Genomic DNA, 23,995 nt, shown 5'->3' on the forward strand with positions numbered 1-23,995 from the left:
CTTTTATTTCCTCTGGGAGGAGCTATTCATCGTCCACCTGTGTCCTTACTCCCAAGTCAACCCCTGTTCTTTAGCTGTTCCCTTCATCTGACAACTCCGCACATGCGCACACTGGGAACAGGCTCCAGCTGTTCGTCTGCCTCACTGATGTCTGACTCTGAAGGCAGCTGATAACTGGCATGCGGCCCTGGTCCCCTCTCTGCCTCCGACACAGCGCCCTCATCAGAGCCTTCCTCAGACTCCAGGACTGGCCCAGGTTCCTCCCCAACCTCCTCACTGTCTGAATCTGCTGCCAGTGGTGGGCCACAACACAAAAGCGCATAAACATTCTACAGTAGCAGGCCGTGTATCTTGGAGAATCCCCGCACCCCAAGTTATGCCAAGTTGGACCTAGTTAATCCATGGATGGGGAACACCAGAACAGTAGAGCAGCCAAGAGATCAAAAAACATTCTAGATTCTAGTAGGCCTTGGCAAACCATTTCTGCACTGTTGGCATGGGAACAGCAGAGAGCGCTTTTATAATTAGCAGGAGTTAAGTTTGGCTCCAGGGAGGAAAGTTATATTCAAACATTACACTAAGGTATTGTTCACCGATTAAGCCACGTTTGACCAGATTCACACAATGCAGAGTTGAGGGATGGGTGGTCTGTGACCCTCCTCCTGCTTTATTTCCAGGGCTATGAAAGATCAGATCTTCAGAGATGTGTTTACTCAGACTTGTTGGAGGCATTTGCATTATAAATCTCCTGTGAGAGTTTAACGTTGCAATCTCTTAACTTTGTGTTATAAAATAAACCTCTTCCAAAACAGGTGGCTCAGTGGCTAAGACACTGAGTTTGTTGATCAGAAAGATGGGCAGCTTGGCGGTTCGAATCCCTAGGGCCGCGTAACAGAGTGAGCTCCCGTTACTTGTCCCAGCTTCTGCCAACCTAGCAGTTTGAAAGCATGAAAAAAAATGCAAGTAGAAAAATAGGGACCACCTTCGGCGAGAAGGTAACAGCATTCCGTGCGCCTTCAGCGTTTAATCATGCCAGCCACATGGAGACCGTCTCCGGACAGCGCTGGCTCTTTGGCTTTGAAACGGAGATGAGCACTGCCCCCTAGAGTCAGGAACGACTAGCACATATGTGTGAGGGGAACCTTTACCTTTATCTTACAGGTAATTCTCAACTTATGACCACAATTGAGCCCAAAATTTCTGTTGCAAAGTGAGATATCTGTTAAGTGAGCTTTGCACCATTTTACAACCTTTCTTGCCGCAGTTGTTAAGTGGATCAAGGCAATTGTTGAGCTGGTAACACTGTTGTTGCTTTGAACCTGGCTTTCACCTTGACTTGGTCAGAAGGTCGCAGAAGGAAATCACACGACCCCAGGACACTGCAACCGTCATAAATATGAATCAGTTGCTAAGCGTCTGAATTTTGACCACGTGAACCAGGGGATGCTGCAACGGTCGTAAGTATGAAAAACAGTAGCAAGCCCCTTTTTTCAATGCCGTTGTAACTTTGAACAATCACTAAGAGAACGGTTGTAAGTCAAGGACTACCTGTATACCCATTATGCATATGCATATACATATAGATAGATATAGGTAGCCCTCGACTTACAATCATTCATTTAATGACTATTCCAAGTTACGGCAGTGCTGAAAAACGTGACTTGCTATTGGTCTTCACACTTACAACTGTTGCAGAGTTCCCACAGTCACGTGACCAAATTTCCAATGCTTGGCAACCTGCATGCACTTACCACAATTGCAGCATGGGGGGGGGGGGGTCATTTGATTGTCATTTGTAACCTTCCCAGCCAGCTTCTCACAAGTGAAGTAACTGTGAAAGGGATCTTGGAGTCCTAGTGGGCAACCATTTAAATAGGAGCCAGCCGTGTGCAGCAGCTGCCAAAAAAGCCAACACAGTTCTAGGCTACATAAACAGAGGGATAGAATCAAGATCACGTGAAGTGTTAATACCACTTTATAATGCCTTGGTAAGGCCACACTTGGAATACGGCATTCAGTTTTGGTCGCCACGATGTAGAAAAGATGTGGAGACTCTAGAAAGAATGCAGAGAAGAGCAATAAAGATGATTAGGGGACAGGAGACTAAAACATATGGAGAACGGTTGCAGGAACTGGGTATGTCTAGTTTAATAGAAAGAAGGACTAGGGGAGACATGATAGCAGTCTTCCAATATCTCAGGGGTTGCCACAAAGAAGAGGGAGTCAAGCTATTTTCCAAGGCACCTGAGGGTAGAATAAGAAGCAATGGGTGGAAACTAATCAAGGAGAGAAGCAACTTAGAACTGAGGAGAAATTTCCTGACAGTTAGAACAATTAATCAGTGGAACAGAAGTTGCCTCCAGAAGTTGTGAATGCCCCAACACTGGAAGTCTTTAAGATGTTGGATAGCCATTTGTCTGAAACGGTATAGGGTTTCCTGCCTAGGCAGGGGGTTGGACTAGAAGACCTTCGGGGTCCCTTCCAACCCTGCTATTGTATTGTATTGTAAGTCAATGGGGGAAGCTGCATTTTCTGAACAACCACATGATTCGCTTAACAGCCATAGTGATTCACCGAACTGTGGCAAAAAAAGGTCATAAAATTGAGTGTGACTCACTTAACAGCCGTCTTAGCAACAAAAGTCCTGGCTCTAATTGAGGTCATAAAATGGAAAACTACCTTTACACACACACACACACACACACACACACACACACACACAGATGTACCTGTAGTTGTTTAGATGCCTTTCTGGCTTGGTCTCCCCTGGCATGCTCATCCATGGCTTATCAAATTAGCCAGCTGAGTTTTTAGGAAACTGTAACCATAACCTTACAATGTTGGTTTGCACAACCTAAATCCGTGATGGCGAACCTATGGCACGCGTGCCACAAGTGGCATGCAGAGCCCTCTCTGTAGGCACACCAGCCGTCACACCAGCCCAGCTCCATCGCAAATGCCTGCCTGCCTCCCGCCAACCAACTGGTCTTCAGGTCTCTGCTGGGCATGCAGGAGGGCAGGACGCATGCAGGGGGTGCACATGTGTGTGCACAGGGTGTGAGAGGTGCTCGCATTGCATTTTGAGGGCTTGCGCAGTGCCTCGCTTTGGCTTCCAGGTTGGCGCAGGAGGCCTTGCAGGCCCAAAATGGGATGCGTTTTGGCCCTGGAAGGCCTCCTGCATCAACCTGGAAGCCAAAAATGGGCGAGGGGCGGGTGTATACACTTTTCATGATGGGCATGGGCACATGCGGGCATTGTTGCACGTGCACGCTTTGGCACGCAACAAGAAAAAGGTTAGCCCTCACTGACCTAAATCATGGGGTCAGCAATCTGTGGTTCTGGAGCCGCATGTGGCTCTTTCATCCCTCTGCTGTGGCTCCCTGTCGCCAGTCGGCTCCACAATTGATAGGGCTTTCAGTTAGGACTGGTAGTGGAAAAGGATGCCGTGCTAGGAGAAGACTCTATGGTGGGGGAACCGGACTTCCGATCGACAGGGGGAAAAAGACGCCACGCTAGGAGGAGACTCTATGGTGGGGGAACCGGACTTCCGATCGACAGGGGGGAAAAGACGGCACGCTAGGAGGAGACTCTATGGTGGGGGAACCGGACTTCTGATCGACAGGGGGAAAAAGACGGCACGCTAGGAGGAGACTCTATGGTGGGGGAACCGGACTTCTGATCGACAGGGGGAAAAAGACGGCACGCTAGGAGGAGACTCTATGGTGGGGGAACCGGACTTCTGATCGACAGGGGGAAAAAGATGCCACGCTAGGAGGAGACTCTATGGTGGGGGGAACTGGACTTCCGATCGACAGGGGAAAAAAGACACCACACTAGGAGGAGACTCTATGGTGGGGGAACCAGACTTCCGATCGACAGGGGGAAAAAGATGCCACGCTAGGAGGAGACTCTATGGTGGGGGGAACTGGACTTCCGATCGACAGGGGAAAAAAGACACCACACTAGGAGGAGACTCTATGGTGGGGGAACTGGACTTCTGGTCAGCCCCAGAACTGAACGGAGAGCTTCCGGTTAGGACTTTATGGCTCATTGAGTGTTTAAGATTGCTGACCCCTGGCTTAGAGTGTCCCAAAGATGTTTTTTTTCAAGAGGCAACTGGACTTACTGGTAATCAAATAGTCCAGTTGCCTCTTGAATAAAAGTATCTTTGGGGCAACCATAACCTGGATGACTGAGAATCTCCATAGACACATGGCCTAGAGTGAAAACAACTCTGATATCTTTCGTGGATATCCTGAATTTTGTGAACATTTCTGGAAGCTCTTTGAGGAGTGGGTGGCAAACAACAACCCAAAAGGGAGATAGAATTCCAGCTAATTAATTATGATTAACAGTTGGAACTGAGGCAGTCACATTCACATTTAAAAGGCAAATTATAATGACAGTTGCTAAAAATATTATTCCAAGGGAGATCATACATTTAAATACACAGTGGGCTGCAATTACGATATTAAAAAGTGTTTTCAACGTCATTTTCCATCCCATCCCATAATTTAGATGCCACCTTTTCCAATATGGTAACCTCGGTGGTATGCAAATCCTAAATGAAACAAACAGTGGTGGATTCCGGATCCCTTTGCTGCGACGGGGCCGGATGTCCACCTTGGACACAAGTGCTGCGCATGCATGCGCATGCCACCGCCCTGGGAGTTGAAGTCCACAGGTTTTAAAGTTGCCAAGGTTTGACACCCCTGCTCTATGGAAAAAGGAAATTGGAGGAGAACTTTTGATCCAAACTTTGTAGGTGAGAGAGAAAAGGATAAGGAGCTTCTGTTTTGTCTTGTAATCATCCTGGTGGCTCTTCTCTGCACTTTTTCTAGAGTCTCAACATCTTTTTTATAGTGTGTTCTCAGTGGTCATTGCATTTAAGTGTCTTGAATAAATAAGATAATAATAAAATACACGTATCACGAAGTTTGGGAGTAAAGTGATGGGTGGCATCAGAATTTTTCACACAGTTGAGACATGGGAAAAAGACTTGAAACAAATTATTTGCATCGATATGTCCTGATAACAATTTTAAAGAAAACAAAAAAATGTGTTTGCATAAATTGAAGAATGATTTCCGTGTGTTGTGATTGAGAGGTTATGTTGGGGGAAGGGGGCAATGAGAACTTCCTCAATGGCTCAAGGGGGAGGTTCTTTCCAAAAAGTTAAGAACCACTGGACTAGATGACCTACAGCAGGGGAATTCTGGGAATTGAAGTCCACAAGTCTTAAAGTTCCCAAGTTTGGACACCCCTGACCTACAGGGTCCCTTCCAATTCTATTAATCTGTTAAACTGAAGTGAGGGGTCTCCTAGGCAAATTATGTCACCAGGAATCTTGGTTTTATTCCTCTTCCTGGACCACCAAAGCAGGACTGACATGGATTTCAGATCCCTGCCAAAAAGTAAGACTGCAAGCTTCAGCCAAATCCCAAACCATGCAATACGAGACTGGGTTTCCAGCACACTCACCTACCACAGGTAAAATCTCCAGATCTGTTCTATGGATGTCAGATTTTTTTTTGGGGGGGAGGGATGATCCAGATCTCCTGAATAAATGGGTGCCTGTTGAGATCATTCCTCTTGTCAAGGGCAGCACGAAAGAAAGGAACAGGAAGTGCTGTCCTTCTGGGGTATATTTTGATATAAATAAAGCTCAGGGCAGAGATTCCAGTTTGCAGCAGTTAGGCACAGGTGAGACCAGGAAAGGAAGGGAAAGGGTGGAGGTGGGAGGTGGGAGGAGGAAAGAAAGGGGGGATTTAGAGCAGCCTGTGATGCAAAGGTCTGAATCAGGTTATCTGGGTAGCTTCATTTGATTCCTAATATCCACCATCTGTAGTCATCTTTGGCCTGGAATTCAAAGATTATGTACTTATTGATGAGTTTATAATCCAGGGTACAAACCCTCAAGGCAAGTTATAAAAAGTAAAAGTCCCAGCACCCAATCTTCTTTCCCTCTCATTAGCTTGCAAAGAAAGAGAAAGGAAGGAAGAGGAAAAGGGAGGGGGAGAGGAAGGAAGGAAAGGAAGGAAGGAAGGAGAAGGAGGGAGAAGGAGGGAGGGGGAGAGGAAAGAAGGGGAAAAGGGAGAGAGAGAGAGAAAGAAGGAAAGGAAAGAAGGAGAGGAAGAAGCAGGAAGGGGGAGAGGAAAGAAGGAAGGAAGGAGAAAAGGGAGGGAGAGAGAAAGAAGGAAAGGAAGGAAGGAGGGAGAAGGAGAGAGGAAGGAAGGAAGGAAGGAGAAAAGGGAGGGAGAGAGAGGAAGAAGGAAAGGAAGGAAGAAAAGAAGGAAGGAGAGGGAGAAAGAGGGAGGGAGGGAGGAAGGAAGGAGAGAAAGAGAGGGAGAAGGAGGGAGAAAGGAAGGAAAGAAGGGGAAAATGGAGAGAGAGAAAGAAGGAAAGGAAGGAGAAGGAGAGGGAGAAGCAGGGAGGGGAAAGAAAGAAGGAGAAAAGGGAGGGAGGGAGAAAGAAGGAAAGGAAGGAAGAAAAGAAGGAAGGAGAGGGAGAAGGAGGGAGGGAGGGAGGAAGGAAGGAGAGAAAGAGAGGGAGAAGGAGGGAGAAAGGAAGGAAAGAAGGGGAAAAGGGAGAGAGAAAGAAGGAAAGGAAGGAGGAGAGGGAGAAGCAGGGAGGGGAGAGGAAAGAAGGAAGGAGAAAAGGGAGGGAGAGAGAAAGAAGGAAAGGAAGGAAGGAGAAGGAGGGAAAGAAGCAGGGAGGAGGAGAGGAAGAAAGGAGAGAAGGAAAGAGAGGAAGAGAGGGAGAAGGAGAGAGGGAGGAAGGGAGAGGAGAATATGCCATTGGGGAAAAAAAATAACACTTTAAAAATGCCAACATTAAATCTTTTTTTTAATTGAATCACAAGTTGTCTAAAAAGATACTCAGACCCCTGAACAGGTTGTTTGTTGATTTATTTAATGTAAAAGACCGGAAAGCAAAAGACAGTAAATGCTCCTGGCTCTTTTCTTGTCAATAAAGATCTCCAGCTAGCCACTTTTCTGGGGTTCCCAACACAAACCTCCCCCCACCCCCCCACCCCAAGAAGATCAGGCACACCTACAAAGAGTAAAAGATTATGTCAGCTCCTTTCTCTTCCATCAGATTGGCCCAGCTAAGCAGCCCTCAGGCCCTGCCAATGTTGCATCTCTTCTTCCATCCACCCCCCCCCACCCCCAGCAACCCGCCAGGTGCTCCCCACTGCCCCCTGGCGCCCCCAGACCTGCACTGCAATGCTTCTCTCCCTCTCCGGAAAGCCAAGCCCATCTCAGCGAGACAGGCAGAGAGGCAGGAGAAGGATGCGGGGGAATACATGGGACTGCTGTGGGTCCTCTCCTTTCTCCATTCCACCTTCTTCGGGGATGAGGTAAGACCCTCACTGTGTTTTGATATATATTTGGGGGGGAAGGGGAGCTTTTGCAGGTTGGAGCCAATGCAGCAGGATGGGGAGGGAGGGAGAGAAAAACGGGTGCAGAATGGAAGGGGCTGCTTATCCCTTAGCCCACCCACCCCCAACCTTCCCCCTCTCCCGTCCCGATGCCCACCTGAGCAGCATATTAAAAAGAGACCCACAACGACCCTCTCCGGGGCTGGATGTGACATGACAAGGACCCAGAGGGGAGGGGGGGGGCAGGGAATAAATTAGATAGGGGGAGGGGGTGTCGATCCACCCTGGGCGGGGGATGAAACACAGGCTGTCGTTTTCTATTTTTAACAACCCACATTGCGGTTTTGAAGACCCACAACTAGACAAGGAGCGTTGTCTCTTCCTCTTGTTGGGTTGGTTGTGCTATCGAATCTGTTGTGCACGTATGCGTGTCTGTGCTGTGTGTGTGTGTGTGTGTGCTCTGTCGAGGGGTTATCCATTCTCTCTGTTGTGAGTGAGGGGTGCCCAACATTTCTGCTCTCGCCGTCCAGCGATGGGAAGGCTGGCCAAGGGTGTGTAGTTGAAGAGTCGGTGTTGCAATTGGCAGTGTCTGTCTGTCTGTCTGGCAGGGAGAGGACGCTCCGTATGGATCCGGTCCCAAAGGGTGCCCTCTTCCCCACCCATCCCACATCCTCCCCTCCCCAAAGCTTCACCGGTCGGCCGAGGTTCAAGGGAGATGCCAGTTGGGACGAGCAAATGCCGCCCTTCAGAAGGGTGCATTGTCCGAGTAGTCTGCCCGAACCAGAAAAAACACTGCTGCCTTCTTGGATTGCAAGCGAAACAGCTCCCATTGCTCAGTCGGTCGCCATGGCTGGCAGCCAGGTAGCTGGGAAGGAGTTTGCCAAGCAGAAGAGAAAGAAAGCGGTGACCTTCCCTTGTCATTCTCCAGCATTCCGAGGTAGACTGCCTCTCTCTTTGGAGGGTCCATTGAATGTCCCCTGGGATGGGTTTCCCACTTTGGACCTCGGCAGCTGCTTCAAAAGGAAGCCACACGGGCCTTTTGCCCTCAGTGGCACATTGCGGCCGCTGTTGAAAGGAGGAAAAAGAAGGTCGCTCAGAGCTTTGATCAAAAACATTCCAGCTTCGTGCGCTCACTTCCATGGGGTCTGCCTTTTCCTTTTGCCTGTAAAGTAAGAGGCCGAAGGTGGATAGGCTCCTTTACTCAGGGTGCCAACACCAGCTGCCAGAGCTTTTGGAGAAGGCCCGTCTACTGCGCTGGGTGTCCTCTTTTACGGCCTGCATGCTAAAAAAAATTATGTTGCATCTTCAAAGTGCTTTGGTTGCTTTAGCTGCACCAAATTTGGGGGCACAAAATATGCAAGGCCCCAGTTTCCTAGGGGAAAAGGCTGGTAGTGCCCAGGGGTGGGTTCCAGCTTCTCTTACTGCCAGTTCGCTCAGGGGCGCACTTCAGGCGCATGGGTGCTTGATGAGCGCAATATGGGCGTGCACGTAGTAAACAAAATTGCTTCTGCGCATGCGCAGGAGCAAAAAACAAGATGGCGGCGCCTAAGGTGGCACCAATAGGACCGGTTTGGGGGCATGGCCGGCTGAGTTACTACCTACTCGGCTGAACCGGTCCGAATCGGTAGGAACCCACTTCTGGTAGTGCCCCAATTTTGAGGAATGAGGGGGGGGTTCTGAAGCCCCTCTGACGTTCTTGTCTGCTGGAATGGCCCCTCTAGGAATTCTCTCCATCATTGACAGCCTCCCAGAAAGGAGTTACAAACAAGCCAGCCCACAACTTACAACAGTTCGTTTAGTGACCGTTCCAAATTGCAATCGCCCTGAAAAAAGCGACTTATAACCGGTGTTCGTGCTGAACGTCTGCAGCATTCACGCGGTCACGCGGTCAAAATCCAGATGCTTGGCAACCGACTCACATTTACGACGATTGAAGTGTCCCGGGGGGGAGGGGGGCACGGTGTCACGCGATCCCCTCTTGCGACCTTCTGACAAGCGAAATCACTGGAGATGCGAGATTCACTGAACAGCCGTGTAACTAACTTTGCAACCGCAGCGATTCACTTAAGGACTGCAGGCGAGAAAGATCGTAAGATGGGGCAAAACTCACTTAAACGCGATTTTGCTTAACAACGGAAAATGTTGGGCTCAGATGTGGTTGTAAGCTGAGGACTGCCTGTACTCCAGAGGGCTTGAGAGTGAACAAAACCCTGAACTTAAAATAGCAATAAAAATAGCACTTAAGACTTATATACCGCTTCACAGTGCTTTTACAGCCCTCTCTAAGCGGTTTACGGAGCCAGCCTCTTGCCCCCAACAATCAGACTCTCATGGGACCATGCGGGAGCAACTATCTAGGTTGCGTTTTGAGTCCAAGTTTGGTTGAGTTCCCAGATGCCATGTGGTGAGTTGGGTAAAGGGCTAATACTATCATGCCTTAATCCAGTGACGTGCGGTGAGGTTAATGGCTGATGAGGCTGGTGACGTCATCAGGAAGGCGGGGAATGGGGCCACGTGTGCTGGAGGCACACATTTCTGCCTCCGCCCTCCGCAGCTCCCGGGCGCGCACGGACGGAGGTAGCCATAGCGACACCGAGGCGATCCGGGCGGACGAAAGAGCGAGCGAGGCAGCCCGATCCTCGGTCGCTCGCCCGCCGGATCGGCTCGGCGCCATTCTGCCTACCTCCGTCCGTGTGTGCCCGGGAGCTGCGGAGGCAGAAATGTCGGCGTTTCTGGATGACGAAGGCACAAAAGCGACTGTCGACTGTCGCTTTCGTGCCTTCGTCATCCGGGAGCGCTGACAACATTTCTACCTCCGCCCTCCGCAGCTCCCGGGCGCGCACGGACGGATGTATAATATTATAATATTATATATATATATATATATATATATATATATATATATATATATATATATATATATATATATATATATATATATATATATATATATATATATATATATATATATATATATATACCCGAATACAACAAAACCAGCATATATATGTTACAAATTATATATATATATATATATATATATATATATATATATATATATATATATATATATATATATATATATATATATATATATATATATATATATATATATATAATATATATATATATTATATATATATATATATATTATATATATATATGCTGGTTTTGACTCCTGCCTAAGACATATACAGCCCGGGTTCTAATCCCAGTAAGGGTATGGCTAGCTGATGAGAGCTAATTAGCTCGAAATAGATCTATCCTAGTCTCCCTTTATTTATTTATCAGTACAATTACAACACAAATATAAAAAAAAAGACAACAGTAAAAATAAAAATATGGTTTTTTGCCTGCATGGTCTTTGTGATAAGCCGAAGGACAGAAAGAGGGAGTAGTGACCTTCCTCCCATATTTAGTCATACCAGGGGTTGTAACACAAATACATATATGTATATATATATTATATAATATTATATACTATTATTTCATGAAGAGAGGTGAGGCTCCGCCTCCCTTGCCTCCCCTGACCGCACGTCACTGCCTTAATCCCATCACCCTGGAGCTCAAGGGGAGGGATCTTTGTTATGTAGAATAGTCTATGGCCCAGTCTATTTAATAGCACATTAACAAAGGTGGGGGCTATTAAGAGTGAGTCTGTTTCCTGCCTAAAAACATGTTTCTCCATTTCTGATCCAGGGATCTGATCTATAGAAGAGGTTCAGTGGTGGGTTTCAAAATTTTTTAGAACCTCTTCTGTAGGTGTGGCCTGCTTTGTGGGAGTGGCTTGCTGGCCATGTGATAGGGTTGGAGTGGCTTGGCAGTCATGTGACTGGGTGGGCATGGCCAACTTGAAAAATGTGGTGAAACTCACTTAACAACGCTCTTGCTTAGCAACCAAAATGCTGGCTCAGAAATTCCTGCATTTGAAGCACACAAGTCTTAAAGCTGTCAACTTACAAGACCCTCACACCCCTAACCCTTTAGAAAAAAAAATCCAGGGGTGTTCAAACTTGTCAGCTTTAAGACTTGTGGACTTCAATTCCCAGAATTCCTCCTCTCGCTCTTCATCTTGTTGATGTGCAGACAGGCGGGGAGAGGAAGCTGGAACCGGTTCTAAACGGCACGGTTGATTTGTGGAACCTCTTCAGGGATGGGTTCCTGCCAGTTCTAACCTCTTCTATAGATGATACCTTGCTCAACAGTAGTAACTGTGAGAGGGACCTTGGAGTCCTAGTGGACAAGCATTTAAATATAAGCCTGCAGTGTGCAGCATCTGCTAAAAAAGCCAACACAGTTCTAGGCTGCAGAAACAGAGGGACACAATCAAGATCACGTGAAGTGTTAATACCACTTTATAATGCCTTGGTAAGGCCACACTTAGAATATTTGTATTCAGTTCTGGTCGCCACGATGTAGAAAAGATGTGGAGACTCTAGAAAGAGTGCAGAGAAGAGCAACAAAGAGGATTAGGGGACTGGAGACTAAAACATATGAAGAACGGTTGCAGGAACAGGGTATGTCTAGTTTAATAGAAAGAAGGACTAGGGGAGACATGATAGCAGTCTTCCAATATCTCAAGGGTTGCCACAAAGAAGAGGGAGTCAAACTATTCTCCAAGGCACCTAAGGGCAGAACAAGAAGAATGGGTGGAAACTAATCAAGGAGAGAAGAAACTTCCTGACAGTGAGAACAATTAATTAGTGGAACAACTTTCCTCCAGAAGTTGTGAAAGCCCCAACACTGGAAGTATTTAAGAAGATGTTGGATAGCCATTTGTCTGAAACGGTATAGGATTTCCTACCTAGGCAGGGGGTTGGACTAGAAGACCTCCAAGGTCCCTTCCAACTCTGCTATTGTAATATGCGGCTCCAGAGCCACAGATTGCTGACCCCTGGGATAGGGTTTTCTGTCTGAGCAGGGGGTTGGACTAGAAGACCTTCAAGGTCCCTTCCAGCTCTGTTGTGTTAAACCAGTATTTTGTGTCACTTCATTAATTTTCCTAGAGGGCACCAGGGAGAAAGCTACCAATGCACATGTAGCTCTCGACTTACAACAGTTCATTTAGCGACCGTTCAAAGTTACAACGGCACTGACAAAAGTGACTTACGATCCTGTGCCGCACTTATGAACCGTTGCAGCCTCCCCATGGTCCACTCCACATCCAGAGACTTGGCAACCGACTCATTATTTATGATGGCTGAAATGTCCTGTCATCCCCTTTTGCGGGGAAGCCAGATTCCCTCAACGACTGTTGCAAACTTAGCAACGGCAAGATTCACTTAACAACTGTGGCAAGAAAGGTCATCAACCGGGGGGGGGGGAGCAAAACTCCCTTAAGAAATGTTTCGCTGAGCGACAGAAATTTTGGGCTTCGTTGTGTCCGTAAGTCGAGGACTACCTGCACTTGTTTAAAAACAAAGGCTTGCCAGGAAGCTCTGCTTGTTTATTGATTGATTGATTGATTTTTGAATCCTTGGCCCCCTTTCTCTCCCTCCTGATTGTCTTCCCCTCCCCCAGATATTGTAGACAGATCAGTGTTCATCCTAGCATACCTGGTCCCTGGCTTCCCTCTTCATCCTCCCCAGGTTTGTTGAATCCCATCTGCCAGGGCAGAGAAAGCTAAGCTACCTAGGGATAAACCTGGGTAACAGTCAGTCTGGTCGCCATGGCGATCCTGCTCTCTTTTGATTGGGCGACTACAGAGCATCCCGACCGTTCAGCATCTTCCTTTGAAGTAGATCCGTGTGAAGAGCATCGCTGGGAGGGAAAAGGCCATAGATTTCTCCGGTGTCCAGAATTTTATTGACCTTACTTGGGAAAAAAAGTCAGACGGGGATTATTTTATTGATGCATTTATACATTTCTTAGCTTGACGGTACACGTGTGTTCAGCCAAATAAGACGGATTCACGGAGGGATTTAAAAAAAAAAGCCCAACAGAAACATCCCTGAAGAGATAAAACGTCCACAAAAAGACAAATCAGATTAAAAAAATAAATCAAATTACTTCTCAAAATGCAAAAAATGCAACAGTTACGTTTTAAGATAAGCGGGCAGCAATACAAATATTTTAAGCTAGTAACTGAATACCCGTGCTTCGCTATTAAATTATATGATCAGGCTTGATAAATTGACAGTTAAAGCTTGAGCATTAATGAGTAGTTTCGATCGGCCTCTCTTCTCCCCTTTTCTCCCTCAGGCTTGCCCCGCTGAATCCTCTCTTCTCCTATCCCCCTTCACTCCCTCTGGCTGGCCCCATTGATCCTCTCCTCTCCCCTTCTTTCCCTCAGGCTTGCCCCACTGAATCCTCTCTTCTCCTATCCCCCTTCTCTCCCTCAGGCTGACCCCATTGATCCTCTCCTCTCCCCTTCTCTCCCTCAGGCTTGCCCCACAGAGGCCTCTCCTATCTTATCCCCTTCTCTCCCTCAGGCTGGCCCCATTGATCCTCTCCTCTCCCTTTCTTTCCCTCAGGCTTACCCAACTGAATCCTCTCTTCTCCTATCCTTCTTCTCTCCCTCAGGCTGGCCCCATTGATCCTCTCTTCTCCCCTTCTCTCCCCCAGGCTTGCCCCACAGAGGCCTCTCCTATCTTATCCCCTTCTCTCCCTCAGGCTTGCCCCATTGAATACTCTCTTCTCCTATCCCCCTTCTCTCCCTCAGGCTGGCCCCATTGATCCTCTCCTCTCCCCTTCTCTCCCTCAGGCTTGCCCCACAGAGGCCTCTCCTATCTTATCCCCTTCTCTCCCTCAGGCTTGCCCCATTGAATACTCTCTTCTCCTATCCCCCTTCTCTCCCTCAGGCTGGCCCCATTGATCCTCTCCTCTCCCCTTCTCTCCCCCAGGCTTGCCCCACAGAGGCCTCTCCTATCTTATCCCCTTCTCTCCCTCAGGCTGGCCTCATTGATCCTCTCCTCTCCCCTTCTCTCCCTCAGGCTTGCCCCACAGAGGCCTCTCCTATCTTATCCCCTTCTCTCCCTCAGGCTTGTCCCACTGAATCCTCTCTTCTCCTATCCCCCTTCTCTCCCTCTGGCTGGCCCCATTGATCCTCTCCTATCTTATCCCCTTCTCTCCCTCAATCTAACTCCTTCACATCAGAGCATTTTGCAGGCGGGAAGGGGGAGTAGAATGTCTAAACTCCCAGCCTCCAGACCAGATGAGTCACACTTTGGCCATGCCCATGCCCAAGTGGCAGTTGGAACAGAGTTCTTTTCAGGTGGGGAGTAGAACGTCTAATTCCTTAGCATCAGAGCATGTTAATAATAATATAAGAAATAATAATGATCTGATGATCATTTCAAAAAATTCTTTCTTAGTGAGCACCTAGAAGCCAAGAGGAACATATGTGCCAAATTTCAAATTTGTAGGCTTTATGGTTCTAGAGATTTTGTGATGATGCGTGAGTAGTATTTTGCATATATATATATATATATATATATATATATATATATATATATATACACACACACATACAGATAAATAAGTAAAATAAGCAATGCAATACAATTCGACTTAAAACCATTTGTTTAGTGACCATTCAAAGTTATAATAAAGTGAATAAATCACTGAATAAAGTGACTTACAGCCAGTCCTCACACTTACAACCAATGCAACGTCCTCATGTTCGTATGCAACCTTCTTAACTGGCTTCCAGCAAGCAAAATCAACGAGCGAGCTGGATTCATTTAATGACTGCACGCTTCGCTTAACAACCACAAAGTCCTTCAACTCCAACAAAGGTAATTAAATTGGGCATGGCTCACTTGACAACAAAAATTCTGGTCTCGGTTGCAGTCATCAGGTGGAGGGGCTATCTGTAATGATGATGAGATTTATAATGATGAAAAGCATAGGTAGTCCTCAATTTGCAACTTTCATTGAGCCTGGCAATTATGATTATTAAGTTGTGATGGTGGTAAAACAGGTCATCCTGTGACCCACCCAATTTTACAATTTTACTTTTCTTGTGGCAGGGAACGTCATTCCCCAACACAAATGTTGTAAATTGTAATCCCATGATTGCAGGAGACTGCAAACAATCTTAAATGTGGACCATTTGCCGAATGCCCAAAATCTGATCAGGTGACCATGGGGGCGGCATGGGGGCGGCAGCCATTGGAATGTCAACACCAGGTAAATACCAAGTCGTGGTGGTGCAGTGGTTAGAAGGCAGTATTGCAGGCTGATTCTGCCCATTGCGAGGAGTTTGGGTCAGCTCAAGGTTGAATCAGCCTTCCATCCTTCCGAGGTCGGTAGAATGAGGACCCAGATTGATGGGGTCAAGAGGCTGACTCTGCAAACTGCTCAGAGAGGCCTGTAAAACACTGTAAAGCAGTATATAAGTCTATGTGCTATTACTATTGCTTCCTTCCTTCCTTTCCTTCTTTCTCTCCCTCCCTTTTCTCCCTCCTTCCTTCCTTCTCTCCCTCCCTTTTCTCCTACACTCCTTCCTTCCTTCCTTCTCTCCCTCCCTCCCTCCCTTCCTTCTTGGTGGAAGGAAGAGCTGTGGTGACTCAGTGGTTAGAATGCAATATTGCAGGCACACTCTGCCCTCAGCCAGCAGTTCGATCCTGACTGGCTCAAGGTTGACTCAGCTTTCCATCTGTTAGGGATGTAACCCTAGGCTTGGCTTGGCAATCTATATAAGCTATGATAACTTTACTGTTACTTTAAATGTTAGAGAGATGTAATTTGCTTGTTACCTCAAGCAGCTATAAGAGGGAGCCAGAATGGCTGTTAGCTCTCTGTTTTGTTAGAAGCTGATTGGTGTATACTGAGGTATTGTGGTTTGCTACTGTTTAGCTATGTTTTGTGTGCTAGACTGACTATTTGATAACTGAATTACTGAACAGTGTATGACTTGGACTGTTAACCGGACTCTGAATACCTCTATATTTCTACATAGTAAACTACTATATATTTATACTATTCAGTGTCTCTGTATGCTTGTTTGTGCGTGTTATTCCATATCACTCTCATTACACTTCTCTCCATATTCGCTCTTCTAACGGGGAGCTTAATTACTTAACACCATCCATCTGAGGTCAGTAAAATGAGGACCCAGATTGATTGGGGCAAGAGGCTGACTCCGTAAACTACTCAGAGAGGCCTGTAAAACACTGTAAAGCAGTATATAAGTCTATGTGCTGTTACTATTGCTTCCTTCCTTCCTTCCTTTCCTTTTTCTCTCCCTCCCTTTTCTCCTTCCTTCCTTCTTTCTCTCCCTCCCTTTTCTCCTTCCTTCCTTCCTTCCTTCCTTCCTTCCTTCCTTCTTGGTGGAAGGAAGAGTTGTGATGACTCAGTGGTTAGAATGCAATATTGCAGGCACACTCTGCCCTCAGCCAGCAGTTCGATCCTGACTGGCTCAAGGTTGACGCAGCCTTCCATCCTTCTGAGGTGGGTAAAATGAGGACCCAGATTGTTGGGGGCAGTTCTGTAAACAGCTTAGAGAGGGCTGTAAAAGCACTGTGAAGCGGTATATAAGTCTAAGCGCTTTTGCTATTACTACCTTCTGTGGGGTCTGTTGGATCTTCAAAAGGTTGCTAAGCAACCGGTCATAACTTGGGGACTACTACTTGGAGCCAAATATCAAACTGGAATAACACGATTAAATCCACGTAAGGCAAATCAAAGTAAAGTTTTTTCAAAGCAAAGCAAGGTTTGAAAGGATCATTAATAACACCCATCTCCGCACACCTGGGGGTGGACTCCCCTCTTGTCCTCCTCCGATTCTCAGTCTGTCAGGAACACATGTTGCCTTCAGGAAAGCAGAAGGGAAGCAGGAGGGGGGGGCTGAGATGGAAAAGGGGGAAGGGGGGGCCTCCGGGGGCTCCTTTGTTTGTGCTGGTTGGGTTTTCTCTTTCCCCTTCGCCTTTCATCTCCCCCCCCCCCCCCCCCGCCCTGGAACTGGGATGAAATTTCAGTCAGCAGAAATGGATCACAACAGCTTGTTTGTTTAATCGCCCTTGGGGGCTGCAGGCTGGAGAGAAGGAACCCAATACTGGAGCCATTTCTTTGTTCTCTCTCCTCAATTCTCTTTCAGGTTCAGTTATTTTTCCTCTTTCTTTCTTTTTCTGTCCTTTTCTTCCTCCTTCCTTCCTTCCTTTTTTCTTTTTCTCTCCCTCCCTCCCTCCCTCCCTCCCTTCTTTCTTTCTTTCTTTCTTTCTTTCTACCTTTTTCCTCTTTCCATCCCTCCCTCTTATTTTCTCTCCTCCCTCCCTTCTTTCCCTTTTTTCTTTCTTTCTTTCTTTTTCTTTCTACCTTTCTCCTCCCTCCCTTTCCTCCCTCTTATTTTCCTTCCTTCCTCCCTCCCTCCATTTTTATTTCTTTCTTTCATTCTTTCTTTCTACCTTTCTCCTCTCTCCCTCCCTTCCCTCCCTCTTCTTTTCCTTCCTCCCTCCCTCCCTCCCTTTTTCTTTCTTTCTTTCTTTCTTTCTTTCTTTCTTTCTTTCTTTCTACCTTTCTCCTCCCTCCCTCTTCTTTTCCTTCCTTCCTCCCTTCCTCCCCTTTTCTTTCTTTCTTTATGTCTTTCTTTCTACTTTCTCCTCTCTCCCTCCCTCTTCTTTTCCTCCCTCCCTCCCTTTTCTTTCTTTCTTTTTCTTTCTTTCTTTCCACCTTTCTCCCCCCTATCTTCCTTTCCTCGCTCTTTTTTTACTTCCACTTTCTCTCTCTTTCTTTCTTTCTTTCTTTCTTTCTTTCTACCTTTCTTTGTACCTTTCTCCTCTATCCCTCCCTCTTCTTTTCTTTCTTTCCTTCCTTCCTCCCTCCTTGCCTTTTTTCTTTCTTTCTTTTTCTCTTTTTCTTTCTTCCTTTTTCTTTCTTTCCACCTTTCTCCTCCCTCCCTCCCCTCCCTCTTCTTTTCCTTCCTTCCTTCCTTCTTCCTTCCTTTCTTGCTTTTTTCTTCCTTCCTTCCTTTCCCCTCCTTGCCTTCTTTTTTTCTCTTTCTCCTTCCTTCTACATTTCTATTTTTTTTTTAAATTAAACCTCTCCTTTCTTATTTTACTAACATCAATATTTCGGTTCATACCTCTTCTGCTTTAGAGTTCTCTTTTTCCTTCATTTGTTGTACCGTATTTGATTTACACTTCCTTCATCCTTACTACTTAATGTGAAAAGGAGTAGCTTTTCTTTAATTTCATCACTGTGAGCTATGCCTCATTTATTTGCCTTTATTTAAAACAATTATATCCTTTGGTTCCTTTTATAAAGTCAGCATCCAACAATGAATGCTTAATGTAGTTGCATTATATTCTTATTTTATAATCTGTAAACCACCTTAGAATTAGGGCTAAAATTAAAATAATTCAAGTAAAAACAAGTGATATAAAAATATCACTTGCTGAATTTGGGAAGATCCACATTTAGTAAATTCCTTCTCTAATTGTTCTTTTTTTTAGTTTTTTAATTGCCACACATTTTCTCTCTTGTAAGGCAAGCATTTATTTTTTTGTTAAATATCCTCTTAGATATGTAAGGTATCCTGTCTTTCCTCTAATAGTACAATGGCATATACCAAATGCTTCTTTTCACTTTTCCCCACAACTATCACACCCTGTAGGGCAGTGGCCCCCAACCCTTTGGACACCAGGGACCGGTCTACTGGTTAAGGCACCGAGCTAGAAAGCAGGAGATGGTGAGTTCTAGTCCTGTCTTAGGCATGAGAGCCAGCTGAGTGACCTTGCGCCAGTCTCTCTCGCTCTCTCAGCCCAACCCACCTCACAGGGTGGTTGTGGGGAAAGTAGAAGGAAGAAGATGTGTTGAATATGCTGCCTTGAATTACTTGTAAAATAGTAAAGTCAGGATACAAACAATATCTCAGGGGTTGCCACAAAGAAGAGGGAGTCAAACTATTCTCCAAAGCATCTGAGGGCAGAACAAGAAGCAATGGGTGGAAACTAATCAAGGAGAGAAGCAACTTAGAACTGAGGAGAAATTTCCTGACAGTGAGAACAATTAATCAGTGGAACAGAAGTTGCCTCCAGAAGTTGTGAAAGCCCCAACACTGGAAGTCTTTAAGAAGATGTTGGATAGGCATTGTCTGAAACGGTATAGGGTTTCCTGCCTAGGCAGGGGGTTGGACTAGAAGATCTCCAAGGTCCCTTCCAACTCTGCTATTGTATTGTATTGTAAGTGATTTTGTCTTTAAGGTGCCCTAAGACCTTTTGTTGTTGTTTTTCCCAATAAGGCCTTTTCTCTGCCTCTCTAGGACAATGAAACACGGTGAGCAACAGGAAATATATATGATTGCTCTTCCAGACCAGCAATTCCTCGCAAAACATCTAGGCTGATAGCTAAAACCTATTTAATTTGCTCAGTGGACTGGCTTTCCGACTAGAAATTTCATTCTCATTTCTAATTTCAGCAGAGGGAATTGGGAAACACACGCAGATGCCCCATTGCTGTCAGCAATGACAGAGAGAAAATGTGAGATTTAGCTGTAATGTGGATGACTGACTCTCCAAGCCTGTTCAGATATGATTTTAAATCGTTTGCAAATAAGCAACCAAGCGGCACCATCTGATTCCTAGGAGGACCTTCTGGTGAGATGCATTAAAGGCCACCTAGCTCAGAATACAGTATATTTACTAGGGCTTTACGCTTGCCAAGGGAAACCATGTGTAAACTGTGACTCAAAGCAGGTGGAACTATCTTCAGAATCCCACAATGGGGATATTTAGATGCAGTCATATTAGTGTTTGTAGTCTAATAGATCCAGGGCTGCCGAGAGAATTATTAAGTGCTGGAAGAAAACTAATATGGGCCCCGTCACCTACACACGGACACACATTTTTCCTTGCCTTTTTGAGCTCCGGATTTTTGAGACGACATTTCATAACCCTCCATAAGCTGAAATGAAATGTAAAATACTTCATAAACAAAATGAAACTAAACTTGCGAGCTTAAATAAATAAGTAATGAAATTAAAAGTCAATCAATTACGTAAATAACTGTTTCCTGAGTTTCAGATTAATAAAGAAAGGTTAGGTCAAACAAGGCTGCATACACACAAGTATAGCATATGAAGTATATATCCAAGATTGTTTTTCTTTTTAAAAATTTGGTTTTGTAAAAATGTTTTAAAAATTTCCCCCTTCATGGGCTTCCTTTGAGCTCCATGGGCCTCGGAACAGGGGTGAAATCCAGCAGGTTCTGACAGGTTCTGGAGAACCAGTAGCAGAAAGTTTGAGTAGTTCGGACAACCGGCAAATGCCACCTCTGGCTGGCCCCAGAGTAGGGAGGGAATGGGGATTTTGCAGTACCCTTCCCCTGCCACACCCACCAAGCCACGCCCACAGAACCGGTAGTAAAAAAAATCAAATTTCACCCCCCCCCCCTCCTCAGGCCTGAATCGATCTGAAAAGCGGTAGGACCAGAAATGCTGGGGAGAATCACAACCTATGGACTTGAGGCCGCCTCTGTCCAAGGTGCTGAAACCACAGCCGCAGCCTTTGAAATCTGGTTCCCGATTGAAATCCCCCCCCTTTTTTTTTTTTGCCTGAAAGGATCAAAAGTACATCCGCACCACAAATCTTAACCAAAGCGGGTTCCAAAACTCTCACCACTCTGAGGACGAGATGCTGCTGAGACTTTACAATTCGCCTTCCTCTCCAGATTTGTGAGTTTCAATCCCCAGAGTTTCTCTACGCAGGTTTCTCTCTAGCCGTTAGATAATAGAAACCCCCAAAAATCAAGTAAGATTGGATGTAGGGTGCCACGTTCAGCTTAAGGATCAAAACACTTTCCACATGGAATCTTGTTGGGAGTGATTTTATATGTTCTTCCTTCTTCTCTTTCTCTCCATCCCTCCCACCATCTCTCTGTCTCTTCCTTACTCCCTCCTTCCCCCCTCGTTCCCCATCCTCTCTCATTTCCTCCCTCCCTCCTTCACGCCCTCCCCCTTCTCTCCATTCCTTCCCTCCCCCCTCGTTCACCCATCCTCTCTCTTTTCCTTTCCCCCTCTCTTCCTCCTCCCCCTCCCTCCCTCCCACTCATTCCTCTTCCTCTCTCATTTCCTCCCTCCCTCCCCCTCTCTCTGTCCCTTCCTTCCTCCTCGTTCCCCCATTCTCTCCCATTCTATTTCGTTTACTTCCTCCCTCTCTTCCTCCTCCCCCTCCATCCCTCCCCCTCATTCCCCCATCCTCCCTCATTTCCTCCCTCCCTCCCTCCCTCTCTCTTTGTCCCTTCCTTCCTCCCCCTCATTCCCCCATCCTCCCTCATTTCCTCCCTCCCTCCCCCTCTCTCTGTCCCTTCCTTCCTCCCCCTGGTTCCCCCTTCCTTTCTCATTTCTTCCCTTCCTCCCTCCCTCCTTTCTTTCTTCCCTCCCTCTCTCCCCCCTCCCTCCCTCCCTTCTTCCCCCCTTTCTAAAATGAATCTCAGCAGAAATAGAATCTACTCAACCTTGCCAGGTCCAGGAAGCTAAGCAGGGTTGTGCCTGGCTACCATTTGTATGAGAGATGTCCATGGAATATCAGGGCTGTAAGTTAGACAAGGATGTCCAAGTCCCTCCTCTTGCAAGAAGGAAGAGGAGGGGGCACACCCCTTCCAAAGAGTTCCCAAGAAAACTCCATGCTGGAATCATCAATCCATATGAATCAAATTCAACTCAAAGGCCCCTTTTCAGCCCTCACCCCAGTACTTTGGATTCAAAAGTGCAAGATGCTAAGCATATTCTTTGCATCCGTGGAAATCTCATTCAACTAAAGACACTTTTCTAGGATCACATGGTAGTGGTGAAAGGAGCTTACACTGTCCCAGAAAAAGAAGCAAGCAACTGATTTAAAGAGTTGCATACAAGGATTTCATGAATATCCTTGGTTTTTCTATGCATCTTTTGCTCTTGAAATCCCAAAAGCCAGACAACCTTTGGGTCTTAAACATTTAGGAGGTGGCTATAGATTCAAATGCCAAATAAACTTATAAACTGAAGCTCGGTACTTTAATTGCACAAGTTTCATCTACTCCAAGGTAGAATCCTGCAAGCGTGGCTTTGTTTATACTGCCAAAAGACTTCATTGCATGTTTTTTAAAAATGCTGCTATTTCCTCCTCCTCCTTTTTTAAAAAATGGGGAAATTTTCAGGTGATCTGGGAAAAGTTTGTCTTAGAGTTTAGAGTGGGGAGGTGGGTTAGAGCAAATGTTTCAGCCACCAACAGCTTGCTTTCATTCTCTAGGGCGGGGATGGTTAACCTTTTCAGCACAGTGCCAAAAGCATGCCCATACCCACACCCATAATGCAATGCACCTGCACCTCCCCCCATGCATGTGCTTATGACCACCCTGCATGGGCCCTGCCCCATGCATGTATGCGCAACCCACACACATGTGTCTTTCAACTGTTTGCACATGCGCACACAACCTACCAGGACCTCCGCACATGCCTCCTGTGCATGGGTGTGTGACCCTCACATGCGCGCCCTGCCCCCATGCATGCATATGTGTCTACCGCATGCGCCCCACTCCCGCAAATGCACAGCAAAAACCCAAAAACCAGCTGACCGGCGGGAGGCACATGCACATGCATGGCGGAGCTAAGTTGGGGGCGATGGCTTGCATGCCCGCAACGGTTGTGTGAAAAACGATCATGTTGTCAAGTCACAAAGCATTTGCATGGCTGTTATCGAGTTGCTGTGGTGAGGAAAGGGGAAGAGCGCATTCCATGCATACCTTTGGCTAGAGTCGGATCTCAGATTACTACAGCAGGCTTGTGAGGCATACACCTTGTTGGTGAATGTGATTTATGACACAGACTGAGGGGAGGGAAGAAACAGGGACAAAGTTCAGCCATAATTTGAATGAGGTCAGATCTGATTGCAGTCGGGTATTGCCGAAATGGTGTTCCTAATAAATGATTGGATTTGTTTTGAAACTTGGCTCGAGGCTCATGAATTAATTAGGGCATCTTTCAGAAACCTGACACGTGACTTTTTCCAGCGCTGTTGTAACTTGGAACGGTCGCTAAATGGACTGTCATACGTCAAGGGCTACCAGTTTGTTGTGGGATGGTTTTATGGGATTATGACAGAGAATAGAAATAGCCCTTCACTTACAGCAGTTCATTTAGTGACGGTTCGAAGTTACAATGGCATTGAAAAAATTGACATGGCTGTTTTTCACTTGCAGCATCCTTGTGGTCACGTGATCAAAATCCGGGCACTTGCCAACTGGGGTCATGTGATCCCCTTTGGTGACCTGGCAAGCAAAGTCAATGAATGGGAAAGTTGTATTCGCTTAACAACCATGACACTAACTTAACAACTCCAGTGATTTACTTAACGGTGTCAAGAAAGGTCGTAAAATAGGACAAACTCACTGAACAACTGTCTCGCTTAACAACAACAAAACTTTTGGGCTCCATTGTGGTCGTAAGTTGAGGACCACCTGTATTTATTGTTTAAAAGCGCAGCTGGATTGGAGGGTTGTTTGTTCCCAGCTCTTAGGAATGCTGGCTTCGGGGAAACTCTGAGTCCCAAGCAGTCTAACTGGACTGCTTTTTGCTCGGGGCGATTCAAACTGGAGGGTTGGTACATTCGTGCTCCTTTAATGAGATTCCCAAGGAGAGGACAGCTTCACCCTAAGGCTGAGTAGACACTGGCCTAGGGCATCAAAGCTTCGAGGGTGC

General features: G+C 46.3%; 1 protein-coding gene across 1 annotated transcript in view; it reads left to right on the forward strand.

The window, feature by feature from the left end:
- Positions 1–7,248: 7,248 nt before the first annotated feature.
- APC2 (APC regulator of WNT signaling pathway 2) overlaps positions 7,249–23,995 on the forward strand; it is an 85,726-nt gene continuing 68,979 nt past the window's right edge. Inside the window, exon 1 of the mRNA XM_081958003.1 lies at positions 7,249–7,359. Coding sequence (XP_081814129.1) covers positions 7,306–7,359 — 54 coding nt within the window. The 5' untranslated portion in view covers positions 7,249–7,305. The remainder of the gene's footprint in view (positions 7,360–23,995) is intronic.

The sequence above is a fragment of the Natrix helvetica genome (assembly GCF_964273705.1).
Source record: "Natrix helvetica genome assembly, chromosome: 1".
NCBI lineage: Eukaryota > Metazoa > Chordata > Lepidosauria > Squamata > Natricidae > Natrix > Natrix helvetica.